Here is a 20966-nt window from a genome sequence, read left to right as displayed (position 1 = left end):
CATCAGCCGAGTATGATTCTGACTATTATCTCGGCCCAAACCCGAAGCGAAATATCTGTAGTAACCAAAGAAGTAACTTGGAAATAGCTCCATAACATATATTTTTTAAGTCTCTTCCATCACTTCCATCCACTCTACGGATTCCTCAGTCATTGGGAAATGGATACTTCGCACTACTTCCTGGAGCCACTCTAGAAGTGGACACGACGGCGACGTTGCCACATAGATACAGTTCTTAACTTTTCTTTCGCACTTACCTGCCTGCCCTTCATCCGCCCGCCCTCCAGCTGTCTACCATCGGGATGAGGGAAGGGGGAATGCTGTTATTTGCAACGTCGCGTGCTGTAAGTTCTATGTGCTTACTAGAAACGTCAGAAGTCGAATCTTTCTCCGCGACCACAATAGTTTCTTGCATATCATTAACTTTACGACTAATACATCAACGTTGCACGCAAATACTCGGTTGTTAAAGGACACTACATAAAATGCGCGGTTGTCTAGTATCGGTAAGATGGATAAAAACGAGGTAGTATTTGGGCTAAATGAGTCCGAGGATTATCCATGGTATTACATAATAGTTGGGGGAAAACTCGGAAAAAATCCAACCAAATAAACAGTCTAAGTAAGGCCTGGGCGTCGGAAGCGGAACCAGACTCTAAACGGGGACGCTTAATATTCATCCGTCATTGAATCAACGCTGCGCGGTGTCCGGTGGGGAAGAAAGGGGATGAAGAGAAATCATATGGCTCCCCGTGAGAGAGTAGAATCCGCTCTTGCTGCCCAGCTCTGGTCTAAGTAGACTTCAACATCCCCCCTCCACAGACGCAGCTTTGGAGCACACAGCCAGCTCGCAGACCACTAGACCACGTTGGTAGCTGAATTTATAATGGGCAAAGACGGTGTTTGGTGCAGGTTTTAGAGGGACACTTCCACTTCCTGTGCCGACGTTTTGTTATTTCACCATTAATCACCATCCTTATCACCACCTATGTAACGTAAATTCGTATGCTGTGATATCCAGTGGATAATATCAATGATTATAATTTTGGCACGTTACACGTTGAAGAAGACCCTTGGATCACTGATGAAAATCTCAAACAACGGTAGAAAATGAAAAGCGTTTTATAACTGAAACAATGAATTTAATTTGTCATCTGCCGTTAAAAATTGTAAGTAAAACGACATCTGTTCCTACTCTAATAACGACTATGTAAATATCTTCCTGGCGGTAATTCTTGGAAACAAATTGAATCCGGATCTGTAGACAAAATCGCGTTACTTTCCGGTCTTCTGTATAGCATAGGCTGTGGTACAAGCGCGACTCGTTCGCTCGGGCTGATCTCATGGAAAATAAACATGACGTCCGCTCCAGGCGCCGCCGCCTGCATTTCGATCACGCAATTAAGGCGCCGCCAGTTGTTTAACTTCCTGGTCAAACAGCTCAGCCTCACGTCCTGGTTTCAGTTCTGTTTTTTGTACAAACTGAGAAGCAAGGTTTTCATAAAGACAAGGGTCCACAATCAGATGACATTAAAATTTATGTGTGCAAGTTCAGGTACATATCTTCTCGCTCCCAGTGCAGCAAGATTTTTCCCAAAGTTGTGGCTCGAAACCCGAATTTTGATGGTTCAAGTTCTATCCTCAGTGACAATGATGTTAGATCTTAGACGTTGATGTTAGATGATCTTGCGAAAACAAGATGTTCTTCATAGTTTATTACCTTATTCAACTCAACGTAGGTACTGTTGACCATTTGAAAGAAAGCCATTAGTACCACACCATTTTAAATTAGGATGATTGTAGAGGTTGAAGACGATTTCTTCTGATAGTGCTTAAACTCAAGTGTAGTGCATTTCCATTTTGTATATTCATTTCTGATTTTCACTGTAAAGAATTGATGGTAAGCACTTTCACAACTAAAAACACATTTTCTTGACAATAGATAGAAGGCTGTTAGGAATTATGAGAGAAAGTGCCACACTCTGTAATGTTGGTGTTTTATTACAAAAGAAGCTACGTTATTGGCAGTGTCAAGTTCTGTTTACTGACTCACGCACTCCGTATCACTATACAGCATCTTTCATAAGTAAGGAGTCTATCGAAAAATGAACTATTTTGGATAATTTTTTGAAATTATGTTCATCCTCACGAGAAAGAACACTTCCCGGTGCCTATAGTCGATTTGGAAACAAACACCCCCTCCCCTCGTCGCCAGAGCTATTAAACGAAAGAATGGTTAATGTTATAAACCTTTATTAAAACACATAAATGTAAAAGCCAGTTTAAATTGTTGACAAATTATGGTGTACAATTTTCAAAATGTCTTCCGTTCTCCTGAATGCACAATGTAAGCGACGTATCAACTCTTCATGGACTCTAGTGAGCATGTCAGGCGTAACCATTTGTATCGTATGTTCAATTCGTTTCATTAATTCAGAAATTGGTCCGTGGCTTAGTCGCATAGACACAATTCTTGATGAATCCCCAGGAAAAGAAAAAGAAGTCTAGGGTAGTCAACTCAGGTGATCACAGAGGCCAACGGATTGGGCCTGTGCGACCGGTCTACCTGCCTGGAAACAATTCGTCTACGGAATAAACGCTTAATTTGAGCTACACTGTTTCCAAGTTCAAAGCAGGCAGAAACTTTTCTCTTCTGCAATAACGTTAAGCGGCTGCGTGGCATTTTTATCATTCCAGTCTACCACAACAATGGCCGTATGCCAATATCCTGGCGTACGGAAGGCCATTCTCCAGGTCATTTTATGTTGGCATCAAATGCATATTATACATGGATAAGTAGCTTCCTCTGGTGGCGTGGGGTGTTTGTTTCCAAATCGACTGTATGGCACCGGGAAGGGTTTTCTCATGAGGATGAACATCATTTTAAAAAATTATCTAAAATAGTTGATTTTTCGATAGAATCGTTACTTATGAAAAACTTTGTAGTTCTTGTAGAACCTTGGCTGCTTTATAGATATCATTTCAGGTGTTCTGTTGTTATCTTTCTTCCTCCATGGCTGATATGTCCATCTCACTTGACGATATGTGTCAGAGGAAGAACAATAAAATTGTTTGTATGTATCTGAAGTCTGACTAGTGTAATATGTAACTAGTCGGCAATGTATGCAATGGAGGAGGAAAGGAACTGGCCACTCTACCCATCATCTCCTGACCTAGTTGCCTCATAAGTGGTGCCTTGTTGGTATCATTTGTGAGCTTCAGATCTGGATTCGATTCCCTCTTTGGCTGTTATCTGGTTGGATTTTTTCAGAGATTTTCCATAACCGTAAGCCGAATGTCAGGTAATCTACGACGAATTCTCTGCCTCATCTCGTTAAACACCATCTTTATTATCACCAATCCCATTGACGCTAAACACCTAGCAGTTAATGCAGTCGTTAAATAACCAACTAGAAATTTCCAACTTAGAAGAATAATACCCAGTGAAATCTGTACGCCTACTCTTCAGATTAGCTGTACACTGTGGTTTTCTGTTATCTACAGAAAGTGACATGTCAGTAACAGTTGATTTTAATTAACATTTTTTAAATTTGTTTAATGTTCTATTTCTTTTTTTTTTTTCTCTTCATATTATGTAAATCTGTTGGACTATCAAATAACTGTTCATTCCTTTTATTTCTATCCAAATTCTCCAACTTCCCTTTCTGTCTGGTATTTATGCAAAAGTTGCATTTTCTTTTTCTTTGCATAATGTAATTTGATTTCCTTTATAACTACTTTATAAATTTGGCATTTATTTATTGGACTTTTGACTTGCAGCATTATTACGTATTCCATTCGTTGTCTGTTTATTTTAGAACTTTGTCTCTAGCGAATTATCATATTTAATTTTTCCCCGTTTTCTATAAAATATTTGTATTTTCCATTGCTTTGTATTCTATGGCTATGCTGCAAGTTATCTAATTGTTTATTTAATTACTTTTGTATTTTTTTCTTGTGGTAGTTTGTTCCAGTTCTTTGTGTTCTATCTCATTCCTTTGTTTGTGTTTTACAAAATTCTACGAGTAATTCTTTATACTATAAGTGGAAGTTATCTAATTGTAGTTTATTTAATTTCTTTTGCTTTTTATCCAATGGTTGTCTATTCCACTTTTTGTTTTCTATCAAGCTTTTACATTTTCTAGTTCTTTGTGCTCTGTCTTGTTGTGTTGTTTCTTTATGATGTAGGCTAAGTTATCGAATTGTTGTTTATTTAATTTATTTTTTATTCTATCAAATGCCATTCCACTTTTGCTTGTGTTGTATCAAATTGTGTATTATAATGCATTTTGTTCCATTACAGTGTTTTGCTCTTTTATTTCATGCTATTATCTTTTATTGAATTGTCATGCATCCTGTTTCCTTCTTTTTATCACATTGTCATATATTTTACTTTTTTCCTCTTCGGTTCTATCAATAGTATTCATTCCATTTCTTTGTACTCTAAATTTTCTTATTCTAACGAATTGTTGCGTATTTATGTATTATCTTTTATTGATTTGTCATGCATTCTGTTTCTTTCTTTTTATCACATTGTCATATATTTTACTTTTTCCCTTGGGTTCTATCAATTCAATAGTATTCATTCCATTTCTTTATACTCTAAATTGACTTATTCTAACGAATTGTTGTGTATTCTTTATGTTCTCTCAAACATTATGGCACAGTATGTTCAGTTTCTTTGTATTCTATAGAATTTTCGTGCATTGTGTTTCTTTGTGCTCTACAAAATGTTACATTGTAATACTTTGTTTTATATCGAGCTGCAACGTATTCTACTTCCCTGCGTCCATTCGGTCATTGTGCATTTTGTATTGTTCTGTCGAATATGTATGTATTCCATTCCTTCTATGGCTGCAGGCATGCGCATTCTGGTGATGCTGCTGCTGGACACGCTGCCGATGTTGGGCAACGTGTTGCTGCTCTGCTTCTTCGTGTTCTTCATCTTCGGCATCGTGGGTGTGCAGCTGTGGGAGGGCATCCTGCGCCAGCGCTGCTACCTCAAGCAGCTGCCCAACATCAGCTACCCCAGGTCAGTGCGCGTGTTCCTGTCCGATGGAATAGCTGCATGCCATTAGGCACAATGGCCGGGCACAATGGTACACTGATAGATTGCCTCATTCCCACGTTTCTATGACAACAGGTTTTATTGAAATCAGCGTAGAGATTCGTGATCCTAGAATATGTAGATATAGTATAAACTTGCCAATTCTGTACCGTACACCCTACTGCCACATGATAGCAATATCAATGCATCATGAGAGGTATTGCGTGGAAGAACATTCACAAATTAAAAATTAAAAGAAAAGTCATTAATTAAAACTCATTATTGTCATGAAAAATTTGCGGTTCTTAACTACGTGTCGGAACTACATACAGAGAAGTGTAGGTTAATATCTGAAGAAATCGTCTACTTCGTTGAAAAACCGTAATTATTCACACCTCAATAATTTTAAAATTCTGAACTCTCATTCAGATTAATTTCTTTTCCGTATATTTAAATTATCGTGCAAGTAAGAATCCGAGTAGCTCAGGCGGTAGCGCGTTTCGCCTACTCACCTGAGGCTGCGCTCGGATGTGCTTTCGAATTTCGTTTGTGCTCATTACTTGGTTTGGTTTTTCCGAAGTTTTTCTCAAATGTAAAGTGAATGTCAGGTAATTCCAATGCCAATTCTCAGAATTATCTCGCTATCACCACTTCCATCGACGCTATATAATCTCGTACTCGATACAGCGTTGTTAAATAACCATTAAAAGCTATGCAAGACAGGGTGTTGATACTATATAAGTAAATTTAATCAGTATTATAAAAGCTTCCCAATATTATATAATTTCTACTTCGTACACGCAATTCTTTTTTTCGTTTTTTTTTTCAGCAGATCCTTCCGCGTTAGTTCATTTAATTACTAAAACGTTTTTTGAGCAGGAATAAAGTCGCGTAAAGTACAATTAATTGCTAGGAAGAGCGTATGTACCTTGTCTTGCAGACTCTCTGCTTTCCTTAAATGGTAGCGTTATTCCTTACTGACCGCATGAACAAGGACTTCTGCTACGTGTGGATGACTAATTTTGCTTCTGAAATTTTCAAAAGAGAGGACTTAATGGACCAAATGTTTCAGTCCTTGAATTATGATGAAGTATGAAAAAGTCAATTTTATTTATTTATTTAGGGCCTATTTATTTATTTATTTATTTATTTTATTTATTTATTTAATTATTTATTTATTTATTTTATTTATTTATTTATTTTCCATATTTTATTTATTTATCTATTTAGTTATTTATTTATTTTATTACCTATTTATTTATTATTTTTTTATTTATTTGTGATGCCGCCTTATGCTCGCGATAATTTCTCCTGCCTATGTCCAGTTCGCCATAGTATGAATAATTTCTTCCTCTGGTAAAGAAAAACAGATTACTAGTTCAGAAGAATTCGTCTATCGCTCATTTTTCACACATCTAGTCAAAGTTTTCACCTTTTCTTTTATATGTAAAAGAGTGATTGTGTAAGACTCTCGTCTACATAATACCGGACTTCCATTGCAGACAAGGCAAGACACCATATTATTTTACAGTGGACAAATATCCATGTTGTGGCGGGATTCAAATCAAACTAAACATTAAATTGTGTATCTTAATTGTTCCTTAGCACATCCACAGTTTTATACTTTATCAAAGTTAATTTTCTGATGTTATGCACAGTCTGTCTATTCTATGATATTACCCTACCAACTGACGAGTTCCCATAAAAATGTAAATGGCTACACTTCAATCAACGTTTGATTCAGGGAGAAAGTTCAAACCTTAACGTTGTAATACTTCTCCGTTCATTTCTTTCTTAAAGAAGCCGCCTTGAATAAAAGAAGTGGTGGTTTTTACATACTGACTACTACAGAATGGTCGGCAAGAAAAGAGCTCTGATAATTTGACGTGATGTTGCCTAATCTGATACAGCGTATACCACTGAAACTATCAGGTGTCCACGAATATCGGCAAAACGCTACGCCGCTCGGATGTTACTGTTTTAATAGCTTACTTTACTGGCGTACTTACTTTAATTGACTTATAAATAATCAAATGGTACTTACCATTACAGTAGATGATTGAAGTGTTCGACTTCTGCTTTTAAACATGCGTCAATGGTGTTGGAAATATTGCGTGAAGTTCATTTTGCTGTAGACTATTACAAAAATCGCTTGAATAATATTTTCCTTTAAATTCTATAAATTACTTGGCTTCTTTGAGTAAACGTTTTGTTTAAGTGAAGCCACAAATTAAAGCCTGAGGAATTTAGGTCCGGGTTTCTAGGAGTCCACAAATTCTAGCCAATTATTCTGTCGTTTAACACTGCGCATAATGCCGCATTATCCTCCATAAAAATCCATTCATTTTTTCTCCTTCAGCCAAATTAATAAAGAATGGATTTAATATGCACTGAGAATAAAATTGGACCAGTTTAAGGTGTTTCCGATCAATCTAATCGGAGGACACCCGATAATTTTTCATTAAAAACCCCCTATATTATCACATTCTCGGCCTACATACGCCTCGTCATGACATTAAAACTTGCTATATGTATTTTTTTCTTTTGTATCAACAGCGATTCAAAGTCAAAGAAATTGCAGCTCTAAAATTTGCTTCCTTATTGCCTTGACAAATAAATAAAAGAGGAAAGAGATAGCAGGAAACACTATGCTCTGTTTCGACAGAGCTTCAGCGCTAGAAATGGTAACTCTATAATGTTCTCAAACAAAACAATTTTACACTAAAATTGACCTCCACGTCGCCACTTGAGTCTGTCATAGCTTCAACTCTTATCGGCACTTTTTTAAGTAGATACAGTGTTGCCTGCTCATGTCAAGATGCAAAAATGCAACTGCATTGTTATTAAAATAAAATATTCCCTACTTTATCTCCATTCAGTGACTAGCTTGGTTACAATTGAATGAATGTTTCCGATAGTTCAGATCAGAGTTTTCTAATTGTGATAGAGGGGTCTGTCTGGGCTTGAGTTTTTTTTTTTTTTTTTTTTTTTGCGAAATAAGGGGTAAGGACAATGAGAAACAGGCTTAAAAAGAAATCTTCGAAAAATCTGTAGCAAAATAAACATCAAGACTTTTCTTTGTTTCAAAGAGTCTGCAAAAATGTAGGAAATGCTAGAAACACATTTTCTAATCCTTAGCAACATGCGTTTTGGCACTGATCGCAAGGAAAGCTGTAGTTGTGACGCTCGATTCAAAGACCCAGAGATAAGACTGTATACGTAGTGTACGGTAACAGTATAGCTATGATTCCGCTATGGCGATCATCGCCGAGCGAACGTCAGCTGAGTTGTTTTCTTTACAGCGAACATCGTCGCCTTTCGTATTGAAAATATTATTCCATCAGAAATTTATATAGCACTAACTAAGATTGTAGGCAATAATTCTGCTGCATCATTTAACGTTGCGGACAATTTTAGGGCTTATTTTTTTAGTAAAGAAGGAAGATCTAAATGGTATCAGTGAGATACATTGTTGTATTTATACCACTTTAAATAGGGACTTATAGTATATTTAAATTATTTTTCGAGTGAGCGATGTGAACAAAATTAATTACATCGTGCTTTATACATTGTTGTGGTTACAATATTCAGACGTTTGTCCAAGCTATTCAACTTAAATGTAATTCTAAAAGACACTTCATTAGGATGTTAAAATAATCTCAAGTAATTGGTTACATTAATCGTCGTTATTAAAGGTTGAAATTTCGGGGAAGATATTCCCTTAACATTTTGTATATATGCCCCTACTCTAACAACACTAAATTCATTTTTTCTATAAACACTCTCTTTAAAAATAGATAATATTTTAATTATTCTTTCCCCAGTGTATTGGATTATACATAGAATTGACCTGTGTTGACATACAGATACTTTCTCAATCTTGCCCACAATTTCACAAACTCCCTCTGTGTATTTTTTGGAACTCATATCGTACAGAGCAGGATGACTGGAAATATGATTAATTAAACTTTCATCATTTATTTGTGAAAAATTGCTAAATACGCGAAGTTTTGCAGCCGTATTGTGTTATCGTCATTCAATTGCTTTCTAAATGAACAATGATTATCGCTGTCAATTTGAAGCCAAGTCAATCCAGAGCGTTGAACGCCAGCGCAGATCGCTGCAGCCCGCGCAGAACGTCGTAATGAAACCAGCTGCATTTATTTACACGTAGAGCTAATCAAGCTGCATTGTTCGCTCGATGATGGCCATAGCTGAACTATAGCATAAATATTTAATTACGAGTACATAGAACTCGGAATTGGACACTAACTTTTCTCAAAGTGAAGGAGTTGTAAGATACTATGTGATTGCTTTATGTCTATTAATACTATAATCATACCTTGAGTCAGCCTAAAAAAAGCATTAAACATTTGTCTAATTCAATATGTATTAACTATAACAATATAATATATAACCATGTCTGCTGTCAGAGAACTGATAGAACTGGTCTAATTAATTCCACTGGGTCATTCGTCTGTTATTACTATATCACGTACATGTATTCAAATAGATTTCCTTTCAGCGTTTTCGTTGACCTTCAGTTGATTTGCGCATGTTTTTCTCTTTTTTTTCCACAAATTGTGCTGTTGAACTGAAGTAAGAGATTTGATTGAAGTAAGCCTGTTATGCATAGGCGTAAATCTAAATTTCAAAGATGTGACATAATGTCGACACAAAGCTTAGAGAGGAAAACAGGAAGCTTAAGGTCAATGAAGTAACAAAAGGAAATTTAAACAGTACACAACTTCTAAGCTGTTGTAACTGTGTCCAGCGTTACGTTCCTCTGATCAGCGGTTCTTTAAGCATTGTACAGGTCCTATGAATTGTAAATAAAATATGAGGCCTTTTAAAATAAACAATGTGGCCAGAAAAACAATTTTAAAAACCCCTGTTCAAGGACAGAAAAGAAAAACAGAAACACTGTGACATCCGTTACAGCAGTTCTTTGTATCTGGTATCGAACCAAAGCCACGGGAGTGTAAACACTTCCAAAATAACCTATCATGTGGAAGCCAAGATATGAGGTGTGCCCGTCTTGTTGCCTGGCCATTGTGATGTAAACCTGTTTCTCTTAATCTTTTCTAATTTTTTTCTAGGCAGGAAATAAAACCACGTTCATCGTCATTTTCACGTCTTCCAATCGCATGGTCTCTCGTTCGAAGCCCTGCTTATGTTTGTCTGTGTCGTTTTGTCGCCAAATTTACACCTTCTTGTGCTTCTGTTCTTGTCTTCATTCTCTTTCAATACAGAGCATGCGCCGACTCAGTAAAATAATCAAATCAAATCTACACTCTCTTCAATGCACATGTCCTCTCCTTTCGTGGCAAAGGACGAAACCAGTGCTGATCTAACGACTAATCCCTCAGTCTAACAACAATCTAACACAGGAAAGCAATTTTGCAGGAACAAAGTCGCTGCATTAAACGACCTGACGTAACAGCCTTGGTAGTAAGTGCGAATGTTGCGCCTATCTGACGTCAGTGATTCAAGAGCAAACTCATAAAAAGTCCACAATTGCTGGTGTATCATAGGTTTCACTCTGTTCTAATTAACTTCTCAGTCCACCAGATTTGAAATACCACACTCACTAAGATACAGTGTGATGCATATTAAGTTTAATAGTATTAAATAGCCTCCACTATGCAGCTCCAATCAAATTTGAGACCAAACGCTAAATAACCTAAGATGTTGATAAAACGTCGTAAAATAACCTACTAAAAATTGAGATTCACACTAAGGTACAGAGTGATACATATTATGTTTATAGTTTTAAACATCCCTCACTATTCAATTCCTATCAGCTTTAAGATTTTCATTGAAGCACAGTGTGGTATATAGTTTTAAATAGCCTACGATTTCCAGCCCTGGTCAGATTTTATATTCTCGCTAAGGTACAGTACATATTAAATTTAACAGTTTTAAATAGCCTTCGCTGCCCAGCCCCGGATACACAACAACTTATATACATACCGTGACCACACTCATGTTTCCTTCTTTATTTCCCAAGAGTAATTTGAATTAAACTCTCTTGTAACTCATTTATAGTGAAATATAAAATTTACAGCGTTTCAAAGGTTGGTTTTATCTCTATCTTGAAATGAAAATAAAGAAAAAGGAATAGGTGTCCTACTCTTTTCAGCGATTACAGACAGATAAATTCATTTTACTGATCGACGACTGAAGATGAAGTTAAATCCAAACCTTCGAAAAGTCGTAAATTCTGTATTTCATTAGCAATAGAGATGAAAGCTCAGTCGAAACCTGTCTTTGATAAGATACCATTAATTCTGATGCCACTTTGTGTTCGTCAACGGTCTCTGCGGTATCACGAGAAATATTCAATTCAGTTAAGACGTTCGCCATCAAAGACATCTTTACCGCTTGGAGTCTTAGTCTTATCAGTCAAGGAGAGGATTCGTTTACGTGCCTTAAAATGTGCAAAACAGGACCCTAATGTACCTCGCTCCAAAGTTATGGGTTCAAAGAATAATGTTTATATTTTCTTAAAAATGCATAATTCTCGATCGAATAGAAATCCACGAACATAAAATCCAATGGTGGGTTTGGTAACCACTGAATCACCGGAACAATCTTTTGTGCATGGCTTTGAATTCCAAGTTCGCGGGTTCAAACGCTGTCCAAAACAATAAAAATCCTCCGAGAACCCTGGAACAGGCAAAATTAGAGGCTAGCTTTTTCTCATCCCACAAAATTCCATTGCTTTTGGAATAGATGTCTATGACTGTCAGCGTCTCGAGCTAAACTGTAATTATTTTTATAATGTAATATATCCTGTAATCGCAAAGGCCTCTGATGAATAAAGTAGTAAGTAATTTAGAAAAGAATGGGATGCAATTTACCATCAAAATCACGATTTTTAAGGAACCTAAAAGGATATCATGCGATATTTGTATTTAGATTTAGTTTACGTTAGATTAAATTAATCTTCTTAGTCGCCATCGGTGAAAAGGTGTTGTATGTTACGTTGACAAAAAAATGTGATAAATCTTCAGGATGACAAAATATTACCACTACTATGGTTTGAAATGGAGGAGACAAAAGCGTTTATCAATGTTACTGTGCTAATATTTCGGTATTTCTTGAAAACAGACAAGAATTTTGTTTTGTTTTCTTTTTCGTTCATCGCATTGCTAGAGAGCAATATAAATATGTTCTACTGGTATATGTTCCTAAAATGAAGTTTTGCTCAGGTAGGGAAATGTTGCCAACTTCGCAACTTACAATAAATGGTGCAGTTGTCAATGTTGTTTAATGTAACGGAGCAACGAGATAAGAAAGTAAGAGACCCACAGGTAGGCAATCTTTAACTAATATTGTTAGTTGGTGTATGTATAGTTTTGTGTTTCTGTGTTCACTGCCACCTTGATGGTAGCCCAATTCGGATTCCCTCTATTCTCATATATGCCCTTATGTTTTAATATCTCTGCTGACATTTTAGAGGTAGAATATTAGTTTCACTTTTTCTCGGTTCTGAAATTAGTGATAAAATATGTAGCCGTGTTAGAGAAATATAACCTCAACCTCAGTAGAGTTATTCAACAAATTATATTTTCAGCAGACTAAGAAATGTTAAATTTTTATCACGAAAATCTCAACAGTGCAAAGCTAACAGCTGGAGAGTAGTAGAACTTTCATAAGTGTCTAGTACTGGGTCGTACAGATCATTTTTCACAAAATCCGTCTTGGAGTCTACACCTATAGGTTGCATGTTTATACTGGGTGTGCATTTTAAAAAGAGACATAACCGGAATTACGCCGATCTCTCTGTCTGACCACCATGCTGCAGAAAAGAGATCGACGGACTACGGATCTATAGCAACGTAAAATGAACATCCTGTATATGCCGTCCTGAAGGAAAATGTGTTGTTGCAGATGACGTCACATCAGCTGGTTTCGTTCTGTTGCAGGGACCTTGCCGACCGGTTCACGATTCGAGTGAGAGTTACTCTGTAAGCAGACAAAAATAATCTGTCTCTCTCTCTCTCTCCATAAATAGACATTACAACTATTGTGCTAGAGGATGCTAACTTACAGTGTCTGCTCACAAATGGATTGATTGATTTGATTGATTTGACTGACTTGTTGCTCGGATGTCTTGTAACTCGTTCGTTTGGTCCGATTTGGACATACAGGGGGCAGAATGGATGTCCTATGAGATGAAATCTCTCATTCATATGCTCCTGCTGGTCGAAGGAAGTCTAACGTCTTGAAATTCTAACGCAATGTATTTATGTTCATTTCCAGTCTCCATGATAACGTATGTCTGTCCCTCTTCAGAAAAGAGGTATTTGTTTCCGCTGAAACTTGTAGGCTAATAGTCTGTAGGAAGAAATTCAATCTTTTGAATTTTTTAAAGACAACGCTGTGAAAAATTATTTCAGTGTAGCTGGCATTTAATTCATATCATGGTCGTTGCTGTGAAAAATCAAATTCCTTTATTGTTTATCCACAGAATCTTACAATAGTCTCTAGAAGTAACCATTACAATTTGCTTTCATGACAACTCGTAACAATTTCTAGTGAAAAATCAAGTGATTATTTTATACGGGTAGTATTTTGCAATAATCCATTGAGCTTCTTTGAAATATTTTCCAGTAAAAATTTTTCTTAATTATTTTTCAACTGTAATTCAGAAGTATTTGAGACATAAAGAAAACTGTTTTACAATCTCGGGTAAATAATTCTATCAATTACTTTTGGTTTCGCATAAAATTGGTTTGAATATTACTTGAGATTTTTGTAAGCAATTTTTACGCGTTTATAAGTATAGGAACGATTGAATGTGCGTCGTAGAATGCAATGAAAATTCATATTTTCTCGAAATACGAATAAGATCTTTATTTAGGATATTCCATCATTAAAGTGGTTACCTTCACCCATCAAAGTAAAAAAAAAAAATTAATTCACCTTGTAAATGGCACATATACATAGTATTCTGCTCAAGGGTAGGTCTTTCACCGCAAACCCAGCATTCTCCAATCTTTCCTATTTTCTGCATTTCTTTTAATCTCCATATATCTTAATGTAGGCTGCCATCTAATAAGTTCTTCTGCTCCAAACTCTTCTCCCATTCACCATTCCTTCCAGTGTATCGTTCAGTTGGCAGTTTCTTCTCAGCCAGTGATCCAATCAATTCTTTTTCTCTTCCTGTTCAATTTCAGCATCATTCTTTCTTCACTCACTCTTTCCAACACAGCTTAATTTCTTATTCTGTCTGTCCATTTCACACGTCCACATTTCAGATGCTTCTAGTCGCTTCTCTTCACTTTGTCGTAATGTCCATTTTTCTATCCCGTATAATGCCACACTCCACACAAAGTACTTCACTAGTCTCTTCCTTAGTTATTTTTCCAGATGTCCGCGAAAAAGTGAATGGCATAAATGATATTAGTATAATGCATTCGAATAATACATTATAAATTATTAAAATTAATATTTAAATTTGATAAATCTAAATATACAGTATTGTAACTATATAATATCATCTTAAAAATTGAAAACAATCTAAAATTTAAAATTCCAATAATTACAATCGATTGATACTTGTATAATATTATAATTTCCTTCCTCCATAATTGCCTATCTTTCCAGTCACCTACCTTCATACTCATTTTATCCATGCTGTTTGCAACTCCTTCAATGCATATGCGTCTGAATCTTCTTCTCTTCTTTGTTTCTTCAGGAATCCATTCCAATATCATCTTCTCCGTTCTATCTCTTCCATTACATTTCTTGGTACACTCATATCCTCCGTGATAGACTTTATCCAAATACTTGATACTTCTGCCATTCTCTGTTCAACATTATCATCTTTGAAAATCCTTTGTAGTTCCAAAACGATCTTCAATAAAAAATAATTTGAAAGTAAATTTATAGGAACACAGAAATTTTGTTTCATCAAATAACAATTTCTCTAAAATTATTGCTTCTTTGGTAACGTCAAATTGTAATGCTTAGAAGTTTTTTTTTTAATTTCTCATAATTTTAATTTTAGTTTAAAATCATTCATTATTTAACATTCTTTTGAAACTGCAAATGATTTTTCAAATAAGATAACGGAGAAATGATGGGTAGAGAGTGGCAGAAATATGAAAGTATTCAGAGAAAGTCTGCCACGTAACTGTTTTGTTCATAGCGTTTCTTGCGAGATGTAAATGTACTTAAACTAATATGTTCTTTGTTCAGAAGGCATCAAGTGATGTCGCCTTTTAAGCATAGGCCTATATCGACTTTTCATAAATATTAAGTAAAGAAATCAAACAAAACTACGTTAAACATTCCTTAAAAGTCTTACTTTCCTTGAACATTAGAGAAATTTTTATATTTATGTTTAAAATGCTATATGAATTAGTCTACCTAATAAATAAAATGTATGTGAAATGATAGAATTCAAATAATTTTGAGAATTAATATAGCCCTATCTGCGATTATTGAAAGTAAAATTAACGTTATTAATTTAATCATAATTTTCAGCATTGCCATAATAACGATTATTGTTATTACTATTATCATCACCTTTATTAGCACCACCAACAACGTCATTGCCTGAATCACTATTATGAACACCGTCAATGGCATTACCATTAGTAACATCGTTGCTTTCTACTATGATAATTATTGTTATTGTTATCATAACTATTGTTTTTACTGCATTATCATTACCATTATATTTATTAACATTATCCTTGGCAATGCTATGTCTTATTTCAGTGCCCAAAACGTTACAAGGAGAGCTGAAGCAGTTGAGTTGAAATGAAGAAGCATACGTTTCCAATATGTATATTGAAAAATGAAACTCCTTATTTATATCGATAAACAATTTGTTGTTTTCATGGTAACTTCGACCAGCAGGAGGGAGGGGTTTGAATGCAAGGCAGGGGATTGATTGTCTTGGTAGCGGGGAGCATGTCCAGTGGTAATACTAATCTGTGTTGCTCGTAATCCTTCTCTCTATATCCGCCCCAGTTGAAAGGACACACGTTCCAAAACAAAGCGTGGATTGTTCACTTTAATTGCCGATGTCATACAAAACCAAGGTTTTTTATTTTGTAGTAAAATAAAGTAACATTTTCTCAGTGACACACTTAAATGTCTTCACTCTGATGTTCAGGAAAAATCCACGACGTTGAGAGTTAAGAAATTAAATGATGATAAATTTTAATTCATAGTTATCTATAAACTACTTATAATTTTCAATCATTTCCATCATTATGAATCTCTACCGGATATATTTATATTCCAAATGTCAACACGGCAATGCGATTGCTAGGATTGTTATTTTGTGACGTTCGAGCTGTCGTGAAAATAACATCATCTTTGTTCCAGATGTCATAGTTACATCAGCAATAACTTGGACCAGAAATACGTCAAATACGATTGAGTTCAGAGATAGGGATGTTAGCAGTTAAATGAACATACTTAGTTCAAAAATAGGTTATAATATCGTGTTCACAATAACGGGGAAAAATTAATAAAAATGTAATTCCATTCCAAGCACTGAAATGTTATTTCAAAGAAACTGAAGATTGCGAACACCCGGGGGGGATTGGAGAGGCCAACTTCAAAGAGAAAGAGATTTAAAAAGCCTTTACCTAAACTAGATCGTTCAAAAAAAAAAAAAAGAATTATCTAAATTGCAGAGCTTAATGGTAGGAATTTTTCATGTACAAGCCTTTCCTTGTTCATAAGTTTCCATGGTAACACATCATTGTCTTGTAATAAATTACTTTGCGAAAGGAAAGCGAGCCTTCCGAAAAAGCGATGCACCGTATGCCCTACAAGAATTATTTTTGTCAAACTTGGTTATCAAAATAGTCGTTTAAAATGAAATCAGAATATTATGGTGCCTTGTAGGCCTATGTAAAAATTAAATCTGAAAAAAAAAAAAATTCTTATTTGCGCTCACAGGCCGGTTTCCGAAGTAACATGGAATGAAATAATCATATTTATGTTTTCTTTATCTCTGTGAAGCTTATGAAATCAGTCACATGTGAAACACTTACTTAGATGAATAACAATAATATATTAACATACGAAGTAAGCCAAAAGTAACTGCACACTTTCAGACAGCTGTAAGCTTATTCCCTACAGTCATAATGCGGTAATACAACGTTGCTTAAGGTGCAAATGTTCGTAGCCTACGAAATCATAATTTTACAGAAGAACGAAAAATACTATTCTTTGTAACCATTAATTGTCGGCTTACGTGATATTGAAGTGTTTAGTCTTCCGCGATTAATAAAAACTGTGATTTACGAGGTTTTGCAGATAGATACGCAACACTTAGAGAATTTAACGGTACCAAAAACTCACTTTCGACCACTTTGAGTGTTACAAGTATTTGCACCTTAAGCGATGATAAGCCGTTATCTTTAGAGCGCTGCCCATAATTCCGTTTGTTTCAATTGTGAAAACATATTTTGTGAATTGTTAAAAACATTATGAGGACTTACAGCGGAGCGGATACAACACAGATTTGTTTAGATGTGTACAAACGAAAAGTGAAACTCATTTTCAACTAATTTCCGCATACAATTTGGCAGAACTTCTCCAACAAGATATTCAGTGTATGAGTGGAAAAGAAAATATTGCCGACACAAGTTGTTCTTTGAGGTACTGTAGGCTACATGGAAAGTAACAGCCGAACCATAAGTGATGAAATAGTTACGTAAGATCAACCCAATAAAGTCAACGTGAGAGTATCTTGGCAGTAAAGAAAATGGTGAACCTCAAAAAAGGTTAAAAGGATGTTGCAGCTAAAGACTTACGAAGGTACAAATGTTACAACGTTTTCTACATGACAACAAGATAAATATCTAAAGTTTTGTACATACTGTTACATAGGCTGAAATTGACCATAGCCTGCTATAACATATGAGTTATAGTGGTCAGTGACTTCGCACACATCGGGATAGCCAGCAAGTTGGAATTTTAGGCACTGAGAATGTCCACACTTCTTGGAACATGTACGAGACATTCCCAAGAAGAACATGATGCATGCTCTAAATTGTACAGTATTTAAGAACTATTATCCTTCACAGAGACGACCGTCACTGGTCCTGTGTACCAAAACATGCTCGATATCACAAATTACCAAGTTTATTTCAACAAGCAATGCTATATCAGGGAGGCAATATTTCCTATACAGTATGCCAAATCATGTTTGAATCTCTTCTCTTCTGGGTCGCTGAATTAGGTGAGTATGTAATTACTTGGCAACCTTGTTCATCGAGCCTCAATAAGTTTCTTTTATTGTAGGATTGAGTTGAGGTTTGTAATCCGCCATTCCCTAATGATAGTTTTCTGAAAGTGTGCAGCTTGTATAACGCATGGTAGGTCTAAACTTGGACTTAATTGAACATGAGAGACTAAAATGCACATACATGTCTTTAGTGTTAAAATGTTCTAATATATTCAAACATACATTTAACAAGTAGACTCTGGAGTAACAAAAGTTCGAATATAACAACATTACGTCTTTTGTTTGGTATTTTATATACAATGCTAACAGGAAAATTCTCATCACGCTTCTCCTGTATAGTAGGTATTTTTTTTATATTTTTTTGTTGTTTTGTACTTATAATTAATTCCTAAGGTTCTGTCTCACCATTATGTTTCCTAATTTTATATCAGTACTTTATCAATTTTAATTTACCTTTCACTTTCACTTAGTTAATGCGTTCTAATTTTCAGCACACGATTGTGACAAAATAAATGTTACTCCAGGCGTTCTTCAGTATCTCAATGCAAAGTTAAGGAACAATGTGCTGTACTTGATATACTTAACCTCTTCCGCATGTGACAGTCTTGCACACACCGGTTTAATATTCAAATAACTTAAGTAGTTCTTTCTATCTCAACTGATGTCACATATGATCAAATCCAATTCTTGACTGGGTGCCATATCTATCACAGTATGCAGTTTGAAATATTATATGCTTATATTATAAATTATATGAATATAAAACTGGTATGTGCCATATCTGTCCCAGAATGCTGTAAGGGGTTAAATAATTATTTTTTAAACATACAGTAGCTACGTGTCTGCAATATATGTATAGCTGGCTGACTACAGAGCTTAAAATTAATCTAGCATACTTATAATTGATAATGCAATTGATCACCGTTTCGATTTGTTTTGTTCAGTCTGCTGAACATTGCTGGAAGAATCAGTTTCATGGAACTAAAGTGTTAAATTAATGAATATTCATATTTAAGTAGTGATAATAAATAAAGTTTGATTGATGAGGAAAATAATTTATTGTTGTACAAATTTTTCAAGACGGAATAATAGTAAAGTTAATAAAGTAAATAAAAATAAATTAATTAATCAATTAAAAAATAAAAAATTGTAAGTTCGTGTAATTAAAGGTATATTGTAATGAGTTTTGAAGCAATTTAAACACTTACTTTGGGAAATTTACGTGATAAAATTCGAGCCATACGTATAAAACTTATTTTTATTCCAGCTTAAAATGGAACAGAGGTTAACTTAATTCAAGTAAGAAAATTTTCTGCACGATTACATTAACTGAAGTGAGTTAATTGGACTGACGTATTGTGCAGTGAATGTGCTTTACTACACTATCATTAAATAAGTTTTCAGAAAAATAAATACTTGAAAGCGAAATAAATGAATATGATAATGGCATACTCCACCACTATTAGTGATGAGAATACTGTAAATAATAATAATAATAATAATAATAATAATAATAATAATAATAATAATAATAATAATAAATCCAGAATAATGCATCGTTTTGAATAAATAATATACTCGTAACCGATCAAATTACACGAAAACTAAGAAGAAAATAATGTATGTCCTATTTGATCGCGCTTTATTTGATTTATGACGATAAAGATTTTTGAAGACTGTGAATGACTGAAAATTATTTATTTGCGTACTAACCTAAGTAACGTTTGTAGATTAAGCATTTTTCCTTAGTTCGCTTGCAAGATAATGTTATGTGTTCTTGTTTTCTACTGAGCGAATGAATATTTCTCGACCACAAAAAGCAGTAACTTGTATGTCGGGTCATTGCACTACCACTCGCTGGTAACGGAGAAGCGTGTGAATCGACAAACCACAATTGTTATTGTTAAATATTACTGAAGATAAGCTGTTGAAACGTCATTTATTCGCCTAAATTATTAAGAAGTGAGATGCTAAAATTATCTGCCTTTTTGTTCGAAGCATTTGTGACACTTGCTTAATAAATAATGTAGTCTATCTGTCGCTGCAGTTCCGTTACAGTTATGGAGGTGATGTTTTTCCTGATATTATTTTTCAGTCCGTATAAAATGTGTGAATTATTGTTATAATGCTTTATCTGTAAAGTTTCCCAGATATAAACTTAATAGCGGATAGGTAGGAAGATCGAGACGACCATATATTCCTATTTACTTGTATAAGTCTGTGTTCGAATACTGCATGAAGTCCACCACCAAAAAGTGATGCAAAATTATTTCCACAAACCTCTCGGTATTAATAATTTAACAAAAACGAGGATCATTCTTTACTCATGAAGCATTACACTACAATTTTCACAGACATGGAGGAGCTGTGCATGAAGAGGTTTGGTTTTTCGGAGCTCCAACACCTGTTACTCACTTCCGAAAGTGGAAGAAAAATTAGGGTCAATTTCGCGGTCATGCACTCCATTCAAAATCCAATTAAAAGATCACCAGGTCGCTGTTCTTGCATCACTTTAATCTTTAACTTCAGTACCTTTGTAGAATTTGCACAGAACTGTAAAATATATACTCGTTACCTGCGAAATACAACGAAATGATTTTAGGAGAATATTCTAAGTCAGTGGTTGTCAGCACTCGCTGAAATGTGCAAAGAGTAAGCGGTGCCGTCCCGTGTGCACCGTCGTGCAGCAGGAAG

General features: G+C 35.1%; 1 protein-coding gene across 2 annotated transcripts in view; it reads left to right on the top strand.

Annotated features, from left to right (window-relative positions):
• Nucleotides 1-20966, top strand: part of Ca-alpha1T (Ca[2+]-channel protein alpha[[1]] subunit T) — a 267876-nt gene that overhangs the window by 105379 nt on the left and 141531 nt on the right. For both annotated transcript variants that reach the window (XM_069834966.1, XM_069834967.1), the window contains exon 4: nt 4861-5032. In XM_069834966.1, coding sequence (XP_069691067.1) covers nt 4861-5032 — 172 coding nt within the window. The remainder of the gene's footprint in view (nt 1-4860; nt 5033-20966) is intronic.

The sequence above is a fragment of the Periplaneta americana genome, chromosome 9, assembly GCF_040183065.1.
Source record: "Periplaneta americana isolate PAMFEO1 chromosome 9, P.americana_PAMFEO1_priV1, whole genome shotgun sequence".
Taxonomy (NCBI): Eukaryota; Metazoa; Arthropoda; class Insecta; order Blattodea; family Blattidae; genus Periplaneta; species Periplaneta americana.
The sequence above is the reverse complement of the archived record's forward strand: the minus strand, read 5'-3'. Positions and strand labels throughout refer to the sequence as shown.